At 38.7% G+C, this 19,452-nt stretch overlaps 1 protein-coding gene across 2 annotated transcripts; it reads left to right on the top strand.

Moving 5' to 3' along the window:
• The first annotated feature begins 11,248 nt into the window (after nucleotides 1-11,248).
• Nucleotides 11,249-18,999, top strand: mat1a (methionine adenosyltransferase 1A). 2 transcript variants are annotated; one of them, XM_061745284.1, is made up of 10 exons: nucleotides 11,250-11,471; nucleotides 12,603-12,680; nucleotides 12,967-13,089; nucleotides 13,176-13,288; nucleotides 13,940-14,083; nucleotides 15,405-15,530; nucleotides 15,618-15,710; nucleotides 15,803-15,985; nucleotides 16,079-16,212; nucleotides 17,431-18,999. In XM_061745284.1, exons 1-10 carry the CDS (start codon nucleotides 11,405-11,407, stop codon nucleotides 17,531-17,533), a joined length of 1,164 nt encoding a protein of 387 aa, XP_061601268.1. In that variant the 5' UTR covers nucleotides 11,250-11,404; the 3' UTR covers nucleotides 17,534-18,999. The 2 variants fall into 2 exon arrangements, with proteins under 2 accessions (XP_061601269.1, XP_061601268.1); XM_061745285.1 differs by lacking the exon at nucleotides 17,431-18,999 and having other exon boundaries at nucleotides 11,249-11,471; nucleotides 16,079-16,216.
• The last annotated feature ends 453 nt before the right edge of the window (nucleotides 19,000-19,452 follow it).

Below are 19,452 nucleotides of genomic sequence, written 5' to 3'. Positions count from 1 at the left end.
CATCACACTGCCTCCAGCAAAATATGTTACTCAGTGTAGTTATCAGCGTAACTTAGCATAACTGCCATAGGCAAAATCTGGACTCATCGCTAAACATAATGTTGCTCCACAGGTTCAGGTGCCACAAATGCTTCTTCCCTACAAATGTCATGTAAAAAGACACGTGTAATTAGTTTTATTTTCAGGTATTTTTAGTTGCACACAGCCCAGTGACAAAGACTCGGCCCAAGACGAATCCTTCACCTTTCAGGCTTTCTCTAAATTTCCTCCAGCGGATTCTCTAGAGGTTTTTTCACACACCAATCCACGGAAGTATGGAAAGAAACCTCTAAGCTTTCTTGAGGACGGTATCATTTTATCTGAGGGGAATAACTTACTGAAAAATGTTCCAATATCAAACCTACGGATCTGCATAGACCTTCCCACAGAAGTGCTTCTGAAGGACATCCAGCTCGCTGCCAAGATTGGATCAAAAGAAAATCAAAGAAAAGAGACCATGATTGAAACTCCAGGACTTTTCGCTACACATAGTCATGTCACTTCTGCATAGAGATTGTCACCTTTTCACCCTTCTCTCCTTAAAAATGAGAAGAAGAGCAGGATATTTGAATATAAATGTAACTGACTTTTAAATAAAAGGATGACTCATATTAAGAGGTATTTACCCGTTAAACTCTCAGCCAGTTTGGCAGTATTTTCCATCAAGACAGACTGGTTTTCAAGTGCCCTAAGTTCTAAGATATTCTACAGCAATAAACTGCTACTAGAGACCAGAGAGATATTTTCTGATCGATGAATCTACAAAGCCTGTAGTCGTTGCCCTGAATAAAAGCATAGTATATATTATCAGTTATATAGAAATAACGTTTCTGCAAGGTTTTAACAAACTTTCCTCTTTTTCTCCCATAGATGGCTCTATTAAAGTCTTTTTCAGCCTTTGAACCTACAGTAGGTTGCAAGATAACTAGCTCACCACCACTGGTTGTCCTCGGCTCGGTGTTCTCCAGCTCTTGTGGGTTGGCCTGTACTGGTTTGCTCTGGAACCCGTCTGTTATGGAGCTGACAAGGTCTGACAGAGACACTGCGGCCAGGACTTGGCTACAGTCGCCGTTGTCCTAAAGTAGCTCCTCAGGTCAACCACAGACAAAACAGGAACACATAATAATTTACATATCAGCTTAAAGTAGGCGATTAAAAAGAAATATGAACGTTTCAAATGGCAAAACATTTCATTCAACAAAAACTTTAAAAAAGAAGATAGTTTGGCATCTTCAAACAGCCCCTTAAATTCTCTAAACTCAGATCCAGCAAAAGCCTTTCATATGTGGAAAAAAAGAGAGAGAATATAATCCCTCAAAGACTGTGGTGAATCAAGATTATCTGTAGCTGGTACCAGGCTCTCCACAGGTCAGAGAGAATTGGTAATGGAAATATCACAGCTTCAGCAATTTAGCACTAGTTTTTAATGTTTACGTCAACAGTTATGTTGCCGAAGTCAGATTCAATTCATTAAAATAGGTGTGACAGCAAACCTTTATAAATTTGTCACAAGTATAGTTACATTTGTATTTCCTATTTTAACAACAAATATATGGCGAAAAGGTAATTTTATTTAGATGCTCTATATGCTTTTGTCAATCAAATTTTTTTTAATGTTTGCCAGCAGAACAACCCTGAAGGCAGACAAGCTTTAAAACATAATTTAGAGCAAGTCTGACCCCTGCAGGGGGTTAGCAACATTACATACAAAACACACTTCAGGTCTGCAGATAAGCAGCAATGTTGTTTTTTTCTGATTTTTACAGTTGTGTTTTTATTTATTGGTGTATTGATTTTTTATGTTTCATAACAATAGTAAAAGTATCAGTCAGTTTCTGTACAATTTGGCGATAACCATCTAAAAACCACACCAAATCTTCACATTTTGCAGACAGCAATGTCAGTATTTCTTAATTTTTTATTAAACATGACTAAATTGATGAATCCTTAGTCAAAATAGCCACTCACAAATGTTTTGCTAAGCCATCTCTTCACACCTTTAGTAACCCCTGCTCTTTAAACCGTCTCTGTGGTATAGTGGGTAGAGTCGATTCCGCTTCAGCTGGATGTCGGTGGATGGATTCCCAGCCCCGTCCCGTTCTAAAGTGGGCGGGATATTTACCTCTTATTCTCCCTGTTGCTGCAGCCAGTCAGAGCGCTGGTTGGGAAGGGTTGTGTCAGGAAGTGTCAGCAACTGTATATATAGTGGACATAATTCAAGTACAAAAGCATTTCATGAGTCACACACAAAGTCTTACAATTTCAGGGAAAACAAAGTGCACCTAAATAGTTTCCTCCCCTGCTCATGCACCACCTCAACTCTTTTATGAATTCCAGCTAGTTTTTGCGTCACCTTCCTGACAAACAGTCAAACAAACCAACGCATGAGACTGAAAATGTCCCTTTGCCAAACCAGAGCCACAAAATGCCATTTTTCGATATCAATATGGCAGTGTGGCCATTTACAGTATAGCTGTAAGTTACAATGCGCTTTACATAACTTACTGCTTTACTTTTTTACTTGGTGGTAAAGCTTAATACACTAACTGGAGTTCATTGTTCATTGGAGTCAACTTTTGTGACCTTCTGGTCTGGGGTTTTGGTTGAGATTGTTTTGGAAAAACAGTTAGTCAGCTCTGTGGTATTTAGGTCTTAGGTAGGGAGTGGATTTTTCTTTTCTTTAAAAAAGAGTAATGTATGTAATGTTTGTGTTTTTTTTTTCAAAGAGGATAAGAATGTATTGAAGTCTGCAATCTATTTTTTTGTCTTTATTGAAACCTTTTACTCGGTTCGCTTAGATACAGCACTCCACGAATTACTGCATCCAAGAAAACCGGCTGTTTTTGTTACAATTTTTTATAGAAATCTGTTATTTGTGATCATTTTTATAACCTAGAGCAGTGAATATAGCAGCTTTATTAGAGGAGTCATTGATTAAAAACAAAGTTTTACAATGAAAAGGATGATTTTTTATGTTCTCTGTGACTTTGTTGATGGAAATCTGTTGTTGTTTTATTATTTTAGTTACTTTATTGTTGTAGAAAGCATGATTTTGCTCCTGCATGATGCCTCTGAGCGAAGCAGTGGTAATACTTCACTCACTGGTGGTCGTTTCATACAGGATTGAGCTGACGGCCCACGCTGGGCTGGATCAGAGATGAGCGACGATGACACTCCTGAGACTCAGTTGCTGATCTCCTTCTGTCTGCTCTGGTCAACCGCTATCTGTGTTTTTCATTTACGTGCTTGTTTTCATTGATAAAAGCTATTTCTGGGTGTCTATTAAGAAACATAATGAATGACTAGTGAATTGTGTAAAAAAGCTGTGCTGATGATTCACCAGACACTCATGTTGTAAAAAGAAATTAACAGTGCAAAATCCCTTTTCTCTTTGAGATGCACGAGTTCTTGGGTTATTTTCCTACTGGTATTGTCGTCACAAATGCAAACATACACAAATGTGTAACAGCCACCTCTTGGTCCAGTGCTGCTCTGGCAGGATTTGTGTGGGACCATCAGCCAATCACAGCAGGTGGTTTGCACCCCACCTCCCGAGGGGAGTTCATGCTTGCAGGCATTGGTTGACATGCTAAATTGTTATTGTGCAAGTGAGGGCAGTCAGAGAGCAAAGTGGATAGTTATGAAAGAAGGGCAAGGAGTAGGATAGTAATTAGTGTTGCAGTGCATTTGAGATGAATGGTCAACTTTTGGGTTTGTTTTAAAGCATGCACAACTTGTTGATGGCAGTTAAAGCCCTCTTCCTTCTTCTAAGTAAAAATTAAAGAGGCCAAAGTAACGGCTAAAGAAAGGAATCGCCTTAAATAAAGAAATCCGGTGAAGGCCATAAAAGGACGACACTGATAAGATGAAGCACAGTTGACCTGACCTAACTGTGGTTAACTCTGTTTGTCATATTTTTACTGAAAACTAACTTCATACATAAGTTATACACACTCATAAGCCCAAAGTCTTTAAAGTATACACTAAAATAATTGAAAACTCTGTAAAATCTAACTTATACTGCCAGCTCCAGATGAAACTAGTTTGGGTCCAGCCAAGCTCAAAGCTTTGGAGAGAGCTATGGATGAGAACTGCATGTCCTTGGACCCGAGGAAAGATAAACAGGTGTTAACAGCCACCCGGGCCACAGGGATGACTTTATCTCATCCTGTTCTGTCAAGTTTGAGTCTGCTTGACTCTGCTGTGCCCCCTGACCCAGCCTTAACTTGAAACAAACTAGGATTCAGTGTAACACGTCACGTGCCATATAGTCAGTAGGACTGAAGAAAGGTACTGTGTCAAGCGTTCAGATTTAGGATTGGTCTCATTTCAGTCATGGTGGGCGGATGCATGTCCATATGGATGACAGGTTAAAGGTATAGGGACCTCAACGCGCTGTAAAATATTCACTTAGTACTTTTTAAACAAACAGAAACATTAGAACACCCTTGAAGCCCAAGTTTGTCAGGACTTTATGATTCAGCTCTTTATCCTCCAATGTCCAAGTAGCTTCCTCAAGAAGATGTGAGCTTTATCCTCATAATTCCACTCTGTCTTACTGACATTTTGATCTTATACAAATACAAGCAGCTGCACTGAGCTTCATTTCAGAACAAATGTTACCTTTTTGTCCTATTGGCTTATGTAAATACATACAGCCTTGAATGATAAACAAATAGATCTCAGACACAAGTTTGACTTGGACAGTTTTTAGTAAAATGCTCCTCTCTGTTATATAGTTTATTGTTGCATCTTTAAAGGAATAAAGAGTTGTTTATGTAGAAATTAATGTAATATCACTGGAATGGATGAGGATATGAGAAATCAATCAACAATGACAAAATGTGGTGTAGTGGGTAACATCGGTAACTCTCATGGAAGGTTGCCGAAAATAATTTGCTATGATTAACAAAAGGAAAAAAAAAAGGTTGGGAGAATGCACACTACCACTGGTACTGCAAATAAAAGAAAATGGACTGGATAACCTACTGTACTTAGCAAAGGTAACAGTGCATGCACAGACTAGTCCACGGCAAATAGGTGTGGTGTTTTATAAATACAATATGGAGCCAGTGTTGGAGTTTTGTAGCTATGCAGTTCACCTTTTTGAGTTTGTGCCTTGAGCAATGCTCTCAGATTGTGCCCTTTGTATATTTGTATAGACTTTTTTCTTTACAGACAGAATGAATACAACATATTTCTTGTTTTCTCTCGTCAAGATAAAGTCATCTGTTAAAGCAGCACAATGTAACTTTTCCACCATAATATAATATTTCCAGAGTCATTGTGATGGTACATCAACTTCCAACAGGTTTAATGACACCTCTGTCATTGTCTGAGGGGGTCGGTATCGCCTTCACTGGAACTATGTAACTTGGAGGTGGATGGTAGGAACCCTGCCGCACTACTGGTAAAGCACTACCGCTTTTGTCCAAAGGAGCCGCCAAACTCAACAAAAGCTGAAAGTTACATTGTGCTGCTTTAATATACATTGATTTTGGCATGGGGACAATTTAGTGGTAGAAATTAGGTAAATGAAAAGCATGCATCCATCCATCCATCCATCCATCCATCCATCCATCCATCCATCCATCCATCCATCCATCATACCTGCCAACACTCCCGATTTAAGCGGGAGTCTCCCGATTTTCAACCATTTCTCCCGCCCTGCTCCCGATTTGTAATTTCTCCCGCTTATCTCCCGATTTTAAAGTGGAATGAGTCAATGGTGTTTCACGTGTCGGGGTTCCTGCATGGATGTATTATATTAACGGCTTCCTGACAAACCTGGCAACCCAACCCAAAAGCACTGCCTACGTCCAAGCTCCGCCCCATGGAGCTGCTGTGATACGTCAACGTCGCCGCCATATTGGATGTGGCAAGACTGCGCTGTAAACTAATACAAGTGAATTGACTTATTTTCATAAAGCGCCTTTCTACAAAGAAATTTACGTTTTACGTCTCATTTATTCATTCACACACGCACTAATATAATTGGGAAACAGTTAGGCACCAAATATAATATGTTTAATTTTCTCAGATGGCAAAAATAAGAACTTTATCGATCCCACAGTAATTCATGTTATATCAGCTATAGAGAACAAGGTAGTGCCGAAAAACAATATATCCCCCCTCACAAAAACAAGAAAAATAGAGAAACATATTCTCTCATCAGCAAAGCATTACATAAACATATTTTAAAATTTTCAAGTTACAAAATAACATATTTTAACCATTTTTCAGATTTTTTCAGTTATTTTATTGTTTGGAAAATGGTTAAAATATGTTATTTTGTTATTTGAAAATTTGAAAATTTGTTTTGTTTGAGAAAATGCTTTGAAAAAAAGCTGAGGGAAGAGTTGGTGGAGAATCAAGTCATAGCAAGCAAGGATCTCCCACAGGAAGAGAGAGTTGAAGGTTCTAGGGAAAGAGGAGAGCTTTACAAATCTGACATCACTGGTGAAGGCAAAGCTCTGCATCTCTCACAGCAATGAAGCTCAGAGAGGTCATTCAGCATGGTGAAAAAGATCCTCACAGAAAACACAATGAGTATGGATAATTCTACTCTTTGCGCATTCCTTTCTTGCGAGATTAACCATACCAGCCCTGGTCACAAGTATGTACCCTCCAAGAAAGTGATTGAAGCTGCAAAGTCTGACACCTACAATTACAACAGGTCCTTGGGTGACAAAGGGAACCTGGAAAATTCTACAAATATTGTATTTTATTGTTATTAATACTAAACTTATTTGGCTCCAAGAAGGCTGTAGAATCATTTTGGGAGGTACATTTTAGCACATTTCATTGTAGCTATGGATTTAAAGCTCATTAAAAGTCGCCTTGAATATCAGGGCGGGGATGTTGTGAGTGGAGCATTCCAACCACTACCCCAGAAAATCTCCCTCTTTTTCACAGCCCAATGTTGGCAGGTATGCCATCCATCCATCCATCCATCCATCCATCCATCCATCCATCCATCCATCCATCCATCCATCCATCCATCCATCCATCCATCCATCCATCCATCCATCCATCCATCCATCCATCCATCCATCCATTTGTTATACCCGAGGACCAAAGACGGACACAAGATCTTCACTTTGTCAGAAGATGCATGAGAGAAAAATGTTCCTCAAAGTAAGCTTGGAAGGGAATTACATATCTCTCTTTCTACACTGTACAAGGAAGCAAGAGAAATGTCAGTATGAACCCTTATTCATCAATAACTGAAATACTCATCCATAGATGGATGAGGGATTACTTGGGGAAACCTTTGTCAAGTTCTACGATACAGGGCTATATTTATAAATTCAACTTAAAACCACTTTGATTAAAAAAAATAAGTCAGAGAGGAATCTGTGATGGACAATGACACAATGGAAATAAAACAGTCTGATTAGACTGATTCAGGTTTGGGATGAAGTGTTGCCTCAAGTGAAGGAGTTGACGTTTCTTGGAGTCTTGAGTGAAGAATGGAGCGGGAGATCGACATGTGCATGCTGATGTGGTGAAGAGAGCATTTATCCAAAAACCAAGGCTTTCTTTTTAGTAAAAAAGCAGCTGGTGAAAAGGCCTCGTGGACACCTCTCTAGGCAGGCGTTTTAGTCCAGGTGAGTCCTGGGTCTACCCTATGGTAGATCCAGGTCACGCTGGGGGGGATGATCTAAATATGGATCAGTGGAAGTTATTGAATGGTCAGGTTGATTCATATTCCAAATCTTTAGTGGAAGATCTGAAAACATGTGATCTGGATCAAAGATTTTAAAAAGGGACCATACAAACTGTTATCAGCAACAAGCCCAAAAGACTGGATCTTCCAAAGTATGATGTTGTATCAGTACCCGAGGCTTTGATAAACCCGAGGCTTCCTTCAAGACCACATCTTTAAAATGGATATCCATGCGTTTTTCAACAAGACAAAGAAAAAAGCACATTCTATACTTATTTCAGAGGTACACCTGAGGTCTGGACCTGGTCCCAAGGGAGCAGGTCTTGCATGAGTTTTTATCTGTATGTTTTTTCCATATTAATTGCTTTATTCTAAAAGCACAGACACATTTTTATCAAGGTAAATAACTGCAAAAGTCTGGGTACTATGGGGTTTCAGAGATGCAGAAGTTGAATGAAGTACTTTTTTAACTGAATGTATGGTACATGTAAAGTTTCTGATAAATGTACTGAATCCAAAAGTCTATTAAAGTTAAAAAGCATCCACAAAGTTCACAACACTTTATTTAATTTTAATTTTGACATTCCAGAAAAAGTAAAGAGTGAAACTAGGGTTGGAAAATTATAAAGTGGATTTTCTCTATGGAGGACACACATTTTAATTAATTATCTCTTTTGTATGAGTCATTAGCTTTTCATTTTTTGAGAATTCTTTAACGAACCCAAGAAAGTTCCCTGCTCTGAACGCATCGAGCCTCTGGCTGTCAGGTCTCAGATAACAGCTATCTAACAACATAACCAGAATAATCTTGCTGGAGTTGGAAATAGAATCCTTTTCCTCGTCAGTCATTAACAAGTGTTTTGAATTCAAAGAGCAGTCGTTCTGTCTCTGTTTCAGAGGGCATTCATATGTGTGGTAATATCAGTTTTTTTTTCTTCACCTTAACAGATTCTAGTCAGGCAAAAACAGACAGTTTAGGGCTTATTATCCAAAGGTTGTCCACTCTGTGTGCTCCACTCGGAGTACTGCCCATGTCCCAAATGAACTAGAATGAATGGGAAAGTGTGTCCACGTCCAAACTTTTGACTGGTAGTGTCTCTGTGACAAAATCAATTATTACACAATATGTTTTTATACTTCATTATCTTTCAACATACGTATATGCTGTTATTGTCCCAGGTTTCAATAACCATTTTCTTTCTTTTTTTTTAAATTTTACCTTGAACTTTGCAAAATAAGTCTAAAATAATCTCAGAATGACGATATAGATATGGAGATGAATATTAAAGGGCCTCATTAAATAAACTACTACTTCTACGTGATCTACTTTCAGTAAACAAATATTATTTCCATTATTTATTCGTTTAAGTTTTTTATTTTAATGATATTTAATATTTCCATTAATGTTGTTTAATTATTTCAGCTGTTTTTAAATGTGGCTGCTTTTAACCGTCTCTCTGACACCTAAATATTACTTTTATCGGTCATAAAACACTATACATTACTCATAGTTGGTTCTTTTCTTCTGTTTATTTCAGATTTCAGATTACTCGTCTTTTCTTGAAATCTAGTTTTTAGTTCTTTATCATGGTGCTTCTGTTTGCTTTCCCTCAGATAGCCTGGGGTAAGATTAAGCCAACAGGTTACCAGGTTGAGTGCTTTTTACTTGAATGTTAATGCATCTGTTTGTAATTTTTAATCATTATGCTTCCCATCACAAATTCTTGAATTACTTCCACGGTGTCTTGGTTGCTCCGTGATAATAAGTTAATAAGCTCCACGTCAAAGTCTCACAAAAGTCCTTTCAGTTTCATAAAAACAATGCTAACAAAAACAGTCAAATTAATTCACCCCCCCACCCCCCCTGTCAAATCTGTGTTAAAAGAGCCTTAAAGCAGTTGGGAGGACTGGCATTTTATTCACTGCAGAGACCCACTTAAAATTCTTGTCTCATTCCACAAGGCCAACTCAACACCAACTGAAATTAGAGCCAGATGAGGGAAAGTTGGAGGGAAAGTGTGTGTCCGCTGCACTGCACTATGCTGCAGTGAAGTCTGTTTTCATCTCAGCGTGCACCCAGAGCTTGTCAAACATATGAAAAGCTCTGTTTCTGTGTTGCTGACGGTCCCTTTGTTTCCCCACGTCTCTGTTTGAATGGGCACTTATTGTATAAATCTCGTTAGCCTCATTTGAGCAAGCATGCCAGACAGCTGCTGATTTTCTGCAACAAAAAAAAAGAAAAAAAAAAACAAGCTACAGTGAGTCACCTGAAAAGCCATGCAATATCAGGGAAACACATCTTTGTTATTTGATCTTCTCACAGGAAATGACTTGATATATTCTGGAGTTGTGTACGAAAACCAGAGCCTGTAGGGGAGGCAGGGACTTTGATGGAAAACAGCATTTACACAACTGATGATCGTCTGCTTTAAACTTGATTACTGGCAGAGAGTCAAAGTAGCTAATCACACTGATCTGTGCTGAAGATCATATTTTAAATATTTATGTATATATTCTTTTTTTTCATTTTGCTTAAAATGTCTTGCCATCTTAATTTCAAAATAAAAACATTTAAATGACTTCCAGTTTAAATAACTCTTAAATGACTCGAACTCCTTTTGAGTATGCCCCCCATCAGACAAGTCTTCAGTAGTTCATTAATATTCATTAACAGAGGTGGGTTCCCTAAAATATACCGTATTTTCCGCACTATAAGGCGCACCACATTATAAGGCGCACATTCAATGAATGACATATTTTAAAAATGTTTTCCATATATAAGGCGCACCGCATTATAAGGCTCTACAGTAGAGGCTGGGGTTACGTTATGCATCCATTAGACCAATATTGATCGATATATAAGGCGCACCAGATTATAAGGCCCATGGTCAGCTTTTGAAAAAATTGAAGGCTTTTAGGTGTGCCTTATAGTGTGGAAAATACGGTAGTTTAGTAAAACTAGACATAGCATTTTTTATTTATTCGTTTTTAATAATTGATTGCTTAACTCTTGCAATCATGCATATATTACATCCAGATGTTCCTTTGGAATAATTTTTTTGCTGACATCTTTCACTTCTTGCAGTCTCACTCATGTGATGTAAACAGGAGTAATTGCATCATCTCCCCCACTGACAACAGCTACCTTTTCCTTTTTCCCTTCCATGTCTATACTATAGGGTTCCCCATGCTGGCTGTGTCCCAGCAGACACAGCTGTCCCACCAGTGTGACAGAGGAGGGGAACCCCCCCACTAACTGAGATATTCACATCTCTGCTCAGAGGGGCTCTCACCCTACAGCAAAGCAGGTGATAACCATAAACACACACTTAAACATCACACTGAACACAAGGCACACAAGGGGTTACTGTGCTGTTTCCATGAGCCGAAATACCCTCCCATTATCCACTCCCCTCTAAAATGGACTATCCCACGGATTCACATGACATGTGTGAGCCTGTGTCAGTGTGTGTGCGTGTATGTGCGTGTATGTGTGTGTGTGTGTGTGTGTGTCCATGGCAATATATATTGAGCCATGTGGACAGACCTGGAGTTTTGTTGAACAGACTTTGTGTTGGAGCTGCAGAGCTTTTGGCTCCCTGTTATTTGTTGCAGCAGGAGTGTTAAGCCAGGTCTCTCTGGACTGCTCGCTGGTGGAAGCTGAGGAACCTTAAATAGTTTAAAAATAATAATAAAATGAGCAATATGTTGGACGACAACTCTTTCATGTTCACTTCAGAGTCCGTAGGGGAGGGACATCCAGGTGAGTGTTGAGTTAACATATGTCATCTATGCAATCTTTAACATTTGAACCACGGAAGACTCCTCAAATGTCACACTTTTTCACTTCTCACTTTTTATAACAAAAAAAAGAAAGAAAAAAAAAGATTAACCTTTTTGTTACTATACTAAGATTAATGTGGAAATTTTCTTGATGCCAGAAGGACCGGAGGACAATATACCTCAGCAGAGTTGCACATTTACTTTTCCAGCATGTTTGGTATTCCATTCACAGAAACATCTGTTTACTGCCTTCCACTCTCACTTATGGGTAGCGGGAGATGAATGTGCAACAGGCTGATGTAAGGTTGCACCCTGAGTGGGATGCTTATGTGGGCCGCTTACAGGACAGCTTGTTTAACTAATAACCTGGCGATAAAAACTGAAGTGCACTCTGTCCTCCACACTGCTGCATCAAAAACACCTCGTGTCCCCCTGTCAATGTGTGGTAATCTTTTTACAAATATGTAATCTTACAAAGTCCCCTGTGCAGAATCCATAACCAATAAATGCAGTTCTGACAGGTGCGTGGCTTCACAGATAGTCAGTTTAGACCCTACTGTCCTGAGTACTGTTACTTTACAAATCGTCTTCTCATTGATGGTATCATATTTTATATATTCTTGTACCTGATCAGTGAAAGAAAAAAAAAGAAAATGGACTCTGCAAAGATTTAGCTTTGCACGTTCACATCAGTGTGGCCTTGGTAGAATGCACCTTTGAATTTGATAAAGTGTGTCGAAGTGTGGACTATTCCCACGGATAGTCAGTATGTTGCTCTGCACCTGCAGGCGTGAGACTAAATCAGACAGTCGGAGCCAACATTAAACCTTTTGTATTCCGTGCAGCCAGATGTTGAGGTTGTTTCTGATGTAACTTGCGTGTTACATTGCCTCAGTGGGATGACAAAAAAAAGAGGGATGAATGGGGTGGCTTGTGAGGCATTGTCCCGGTGCAGCATTCAAATCAACTTAAATACAAAACTCATCCTATTTAAAAAAAAATAATGGAGTGTGCGACCTCTCAAACAAGTACATAGTACAAGTAAATAGTAATTCTATCTTGCAAACAAGGATTACTGATTATTAATAAAATATGTTGTTTTTTTTTGCAGATAAGATTTGTGACCAGATCAGTGATGCCGTCCTGGACGCTCACCTGAAACAGGACCCTGATGCCAAAGTGGCCTGTGGTGAGTGAAGAAAGTGAAGAAAAACTGAGATTGAGATAATGTTTAGACATAAACACACACAGTTACATGTTCATTTTTGTATCAACCTTTTTATTTTCCTTTATTTGTCTGAAAGTTTATCTCAGTTTAAGTAAACTCATCCACTGGAGTTTTTCCTGCTTTGTTGAGATTGTAACTGTATTTTAGTCGTGACTTCTCATGATCACCACATGAACAGTGATGTCAACAAATAAACAAATGTCCACAAACATATATCCACATATACCCATGTTTTCTGTGTTCACAGAGACTGTGTGCAAGACCGGCATGGTGTTGCTCTGCGGTGAAATCACATCTCGGGCCAATGTGGACTATCAGAAGGTGGTGAGGGACGCCATCAAGCACATTGGCTACGACAACTCAGACAAAGGTGAGAAAATGCCTCATAAAGCAACAGGGATAGAAGTTATACGGTGTGTGGGCTCTGCCTCATCCACTTTCACTCTCCGTCTGCAGGTTTCGACTATAAGACGTGTAATGTGCTGGTGGCTCTGGAGCAGCAGAGTCCAGACATCGCTCAGGGCGTCCATGTTGACAGACACGAGGAGGACATTGGAGCGGGAGATCAGGTGGGACCACAGGAACAGGAAAATGCTTGAGGGCTGTGTGATCTTACTGATTATGTGACTCAGCACCAGAACTCATTTAGACAACATCTCGTCGGATAGATGTGTACAAGCTCCTGAACTCATGACTCTTCTAGAAAAAAGTGTTTATATCTTTTACATGAGTTGCTAGAAATAGTCCTACATTTAAAAACACAAAAATATTGTCAACCAAATGTAATTAAAATACCTCATTCTGCCTGAAATGGCATGGCACAACTAAACCGGACTCATTTTGATGGATTAGTTCTCACTTTTTCTGTTGCGGTTGGTTGAAGCTTGTAGAAGAAAGTACTTTTTCTCCAAATCTGGGAGTCAAGACCCCTTAAAGGGTCAGATAAAGGGCGGTTTTGTAGAACTTCTGAAAAACTGAAAGTGTATGATTATATTTAGTTTCAGTGAGTATCTATTAAGTGTGCTAATTATTCTGTTTGTTTTATTAAATATATTACTGATGAAAGACATCCAGTCCATGTAACAAGCTCTAATTGACACCACTTGTCATTTTAATAGTTTTTTTTTTAATCCTTTCATTTTACATTTAGTGAACTTCTCTCAACTAATGAGACTGGAGAGTTTGCATTTTTCATTAGATTTTTTCCCCCTTCTCTGCAGGGTTTGATGTTCGGTTATGCAACAGATGAAACTGAGGAGTGTATGCCTCTCACCATCGTCTTAGCTCACAAACTCAACTCAAAGATGGCTGAACTCAGACGCGCCGGCGTTGTCACCTGGCTGCGTCCCGACTCAAAAACACAGGTGGGGTTATGCGTGCAGCACTGAAACAGCAAAAAGTCAAAAGCAGAATTTCTATGAACCCGTTTCCTTCTTGTACTCTGGATGTCCTCCAAGAGATTATTTTGGTGCCAGCACACAAAATCGGATCAACAGTAGCTGTTGCAAGTGTTTAAGATAAAGCTGTCTGTCCAGAAATAATAGACTTTTGACTGACTTACAGGCGGTTAGCTGTTGAATGCAACTCTTTGATATAAACTTACTAATGCCTTTGTTTCCAAAGTCAGAGTTACAGTCACAAACAGGCAGCACTGTGTGAAATATAAACTAAAAAGAACAGAATGCAGTGTGGTGCAAATAATTCAACCTCTATTTTTAATAAATGTATATATATATATATAAACACAGGCACAGGAGCGACACATGACTAAAAAGTTGTTTAAAGTATTTAAAAAAATACATGAAATAAATAAAGGTTTTTTCGACAACTATTTAGGTTGTTTGGCAATAAGTCAGAATGTATCTTCCACAAGAAAAAAAAACATAACAGTGGCTCACATTGGGAAAGACTGTTTTCAATTGTTAAAAGTGTCAAACTGCAAAGAATTTGCGGTTATACATTTGAAAATTAATAGAATTATCAGTCGTAACGTATCAAAAGCCAGAAGCTCTAGAGAAGTGGATGTTTTGGTATTTTTGATCATCTTTAACCATGTGATACCCCCACATGCCTTTATGATAAAAGAGTATTGGTGCTGAACCGGCCTGCCTGCAGTCCAGACTTGCAGGCTCTGACAACCTTTGGACAGGGCTATCAGCAAAACATTTAACATGTACAACAAACAGAACCGTACTTGAACATTCATAACAACTTGTACAGTGATACCCTATATAAACATGTTTTTGAAGATGGAAGGGAGAAGAAGAAAATTGATTTTAATGTCTGTTGCAAGGGATTTCAGTCAATTGGAAAGAAAACTGAAATGAAGCCCAAAAACTTTCCACGAATCATTGCAAATCATTTACATAACTTACCATTTTTAACTTAAGACTGATGCTCATGTCTATTATACGTTGACCAGTTTGCAAATGACAGAGACAAGAATAGAGAGAGAAAGATTTATTGTTTGAACACACAGACTCTGGTGATTGTAGCTGAATCAACTGTAACCTGCAGTAGTTACATAGACCACAGGAGTTTTGTATAGCAACAAATAAAGAACCACCAGAACAAGATCAGTAATAGACAACTGGATGAATTAGAGTCAAAAAAACAATAAATAAGCCGTACGTCTAAATAATTTCACACAACGTACCAACATTTGAGTTTGTGTTTGTCCCACAGGTGACAGTACATTATGAACAGAAGGATGGAGCTGTCATCCCCAAGAGGGTTCACACAATTGTGATCTCCGTCCAGCATGACGATGGTATCACCCTGGAGGACCAGCAGAGGATCCTGAAGGAGAAGGTCCGCACTTTCACTTGGCTTTTGCTCATGCACTCTTTAGGAAATAGTGTCTTACTTTTGATTTTAATGCTGAACTATGTCTATCAGGTGATCAAAGCTGTGGTTCCTGCTAAATATCTGGATGACAAAACCATCTACCACCTCCAGCCAAGTGGTCGCTTCGTCATTGGAGGACCCCAGGTCAACATCACACAAGATCTGATATTGAGGTTACAGAATTAAGAGCTAAAGGAAGCTCAAGAGTGTTTTTTTTTCTGTTCTTTGTGAATCAGGGTGATGCTGGTGTGACGGGCAGGAAGATTATTGTTGACACGTACGGAGGCTGGGGAGCTCACGGTGGCGGAGCGTTCTCTGGCAAAGACTTCTCAAAGGTCGACCGCTCTGCTGCTTATGCTGCACGCTGGGTGGCCAAGTCTCTGGTCAAAGCCAAACTGTGCAGGAGAGTTCTGGTCCAGGTGAGAGCAGAGCTTCATGGTACATTTATGTGAGTAAATGAAAGAGGTGCAGATAATAATAATTCTACCAAAATGTGTCTGTGTCTTCTCCAGGTATCCTATGCTATTGGAGTGGCCCAGCCTCTATCGATCTCCTTGTTCACATACGGTTCCTCCAAGAGAACAGAGTCCGAGCTGCTCCACATTGTCAACAAGAACTTTGATCTGCGGCCAGGAGTCATTGTTAGGTAATCGTGTTCATTTTTTTATTTACCATGTGGAGTTTCAACTGAAATTAGCGATTGTGATAGTGATTTTACAAGGAAAAATGTAAGCAATTTCCCAAGGTCTGTGGGGATTAGCTTCTTGTTTACACCAAATATGAAAGTCAATACAAAGAAAGATTACTTTTCTGCTTTCACAGATTAACTCTTTAGCTGGCGAAACAGTATAACAATTAATCCATCTATGAAATTCATTCAGGTTATTACAGTTTTTCTTTTTCCTTTTCATCCACCCTTACAAATTATGATTTGTAAATAATTCCTTTTTCAAACTAAACTTCTTGATCTTTATTTGATCTTCAAATATCCAAAACTCTTTCAATAAATTCTCTCCAGTTTGTTCAAAAAAGCGACAGAAGTGCTGCCAAATATCTGGCTACATTGTAAGATGAACGCCCAAGAAAGAAAAAAACTAACTTTTATTGCAATGTTGAGGGAGTCTGTGTTGCAGTTTTCTCATCTCACCACGTGGTGGCATCAAAGCGAGCTTCTAACCTACACAACATCTTCAACATTTACATTTATTGTCTATTATTTCTTGTTATTTGTGTAATGACAAGTTTTGCATTTAGACTTGTACGTTCTCCTATGTGTAACCTAGACCTGTTTGTTCTGTGGCTGGAAACTTAGTGCAAAAGCAGAAATCATTCCTGAGCGGATTGCAAGTCACAAGACTGTCACACGGAGACACAAACTTCTTACTGGAGAATGGCCAAACACCTACACAGAAAGTTGCCGTTTCATTTTGCAACATTTGTCAAGAGATAATTTGTCTTACACAACCAGTGGTACAAGATGTCTAACTTTAGTTCAACTTTTCTAATCCTGTAGAAACATGTGAGTCAACTCCAACTGTCTTTATCTCCAACCTATCAGAAATACGGGGAACATAATGGGAAAACTGATCTATTTGCTTGTTTCATATTTGATATACAATTATTCAAGCCATTTTCTGCATATGGGGCCCGCCTGAGGAATAAATAGGCAGAAAAATGGGGCGTTATATGTGATTGTCCTTGATTTGTGCCCCCTTTGCATCACTTGCATTGGTACTCAGGTACATGGAAGATAAAGGGTGGGAAGGAAAATCACTACATCCCAGCTGGCCCTCACATATACAGTAGATGTAACATTACATACCCTTCTTAACCAATCTTACATGTCTTTTTATGTTATCTGCAGAGACCTGAAGCTGAAAAGGCCGATCTACCAGCAGACAGCTTCCTATGGCCACTTTGGACGTCCAGAGTTTTCTTGGGAGGTGCCCAAAAACCTTGTCTTCTAAAATCTCCACCGGCCCGTCGTGATCGACCTGGCTGGAGACTCAACGAGACACCTCTTCATGAGCTGTAACCTCTTGCTCCATCACCTAATAAGACATATTTAACAGAAAGAGCTGCAGCCAAAATTAGGGAGGAAGGAGTACGATTTAAAGATGTGAGAGAGAATTAGTGTGGTTTTAGAAATAATGGACATTTAATGCGAAGTTCTTCCATAAGAGCAGAAGTCGCTGTCGATTTCCCCCCTGTACTCTTCCAAAAAAAACAAAAAAACGCCCAGTTGTTGGTGCTATGACATTTGTGAAGTCACAAGTCAAAGGTCTTACCTGATAAAGATGAAAAAAGGACTCTGAGGATAATATACATTAACACTAGAGGCACTAGAGTCTTTTACCTCAGAGCTATTAATATTGTTTTATGCGGCTGTGTGGTGTACCGAAACAATCTCAACATTTCTTTTTTTTTACGGTCGTCATAATAACAGTAAGCATTTCACAGGTGACTATTTTTTATTAATGTTACAAGTGAGTTTGCTGCTCAACCAAAGTTTTGGGTTAGAAAATGATTTGATGTCAGAATTTCTGTATGTTTTGTTGAAACGTGCTACAGAAAGCTGTTTGCAACGTCATCATTATACAAGAGGACAGGTCATTAAACGAAAGAGAAGTGCTGATCTCTTCCATATGAAACATGTTACAACCAGACAAATGTTAAAAAGCTTTGGAGTATTGTGTTTTCACACTGCTTTTCTGTCCTTTCATCCCTGCACAGAGTGTGCCTGTTCCGCAGGTCTTTATGGCTCTAAATGAAGTTGATTTTATTGCAGCAGATCTCACCTGGTGAATTATTCAAATCATAGTTTCTACTTGCTTCTATAAATGTGACTTGGCAAATGATTAGAAGTCTGAAACTTGACTTAATGAGGATCAATGTCTCTCTCTCTCTCTCTCATTGCCTTCTGTAGTGGATTGCCAAAATGTTGAGAGAAAAGCATTAAGTGGACCACGGATGTCTTAAAGTTGCACCATTTTTAAGATAGATCTGTGTCTTATTCAATGTGAAACATTGCTGTATCTCAAAATATCTTGCACTGTTGTCTAGTTCACTGCAGACATGAAAACTAATTACGTTGATTTAGAGGAGGAAAAGGGGAGTGTTTCTTAGGATGTTTCATACAGGGCATTTGGAAATTTCATTTTTGAGACTTCACTATAGTGTAATCCAAGAATATTTAATTCCGTCCATCCGGACATCCTCGGAAGTGACCGAAGAAGTATTTATTTAAAATCATTGCATCTGAGGACTTCTGCGGTGAGCGTGACATCTGTGTTTTCATCCACAGCCAACATTGTTGTTGTAATTGGAGTTTTTCTCTACTTAACGTGATATCTGTCTTTGTCATCCTCTGCCAGCTTTGATGGAAGAGAAACTGGACAGTGTAAATAATTGAATAATAAATACTATAGTTAGAGATCATTGTGTCATTCTTACATGATTGTTGCAGTTGTGGTAAAAATGCTTTTTTGTCAGTTCAACCAAATTGTGTTCAACCAATTGTGTTTAAGTTTTCCTACTTTACATTTTCTCCTTTTCCTATGACTCATGACCAAACGGGGAACTATTTACTGAATTACAGCCACTTTTAAATTTTTTTGTATACCTATAATTTTGCTTAAGGGACATTTACATGATCTACAAGGCTCTCCTCAATTATTTCCCAGTTTATTCAATTTAAATAAAAAACAATTAATCACCAAAGGGAAACTATATATTATTGTAGATAATAAAGGGAAACCCACAAAAACTCTTGCACAAAAACAAATTGTTTTAATATGAGTAATCCACTGGCAAAGACCTGGCTGTATCTGTTAGATAATATGGACTAATATTTGAGAAATATCCACTTTAATGGGCACATTTAAAT

The sequence above is a fragment of the Cololabis saira genome, chromosome 17 (genome assembly GCF_033807715.1).
Source record: "Cololabis saira isolate AMF1-May2022 chromosome 17, fColSai1.1, whole genome shotgun sequence".
NCBI lineage: Eukaryota > Metazoa > Chordata > Actinopteri > Beloniformes > Belonidae > Cololabis > Cololabis saira.
The sequence above is the reverse complement of the archived record's forward strand: the minus strand, read 5'-3'. Positions and strand labels throughout refer to the sequence as shown.

Excerpts from the sequence above, each read along its gene's own strand:
- mat1a (XM_061745284.1), top strand. The coding sequence starts at position 11,405 with ATGAGCAATATGTTGGACGACAACTCTTTCATGTTCACTTCAGAGTCC. Across the intron at positions 13,090-13,175 it reads CTACGACAACTCAGACAAAG|GTTTCGACTATAAGACGTGT; the intron begins GTGAGAAAATGC and ends CTCCGTCTGCAG. Across the intron at positions 15,986-16,078 it reads GCAGGAGAGTTCTGGTCCAG|GTATCCTATGCTATTGGAGT; the intron begins GTGAGAGCAGAG and ends TGTCTTCTCCAG.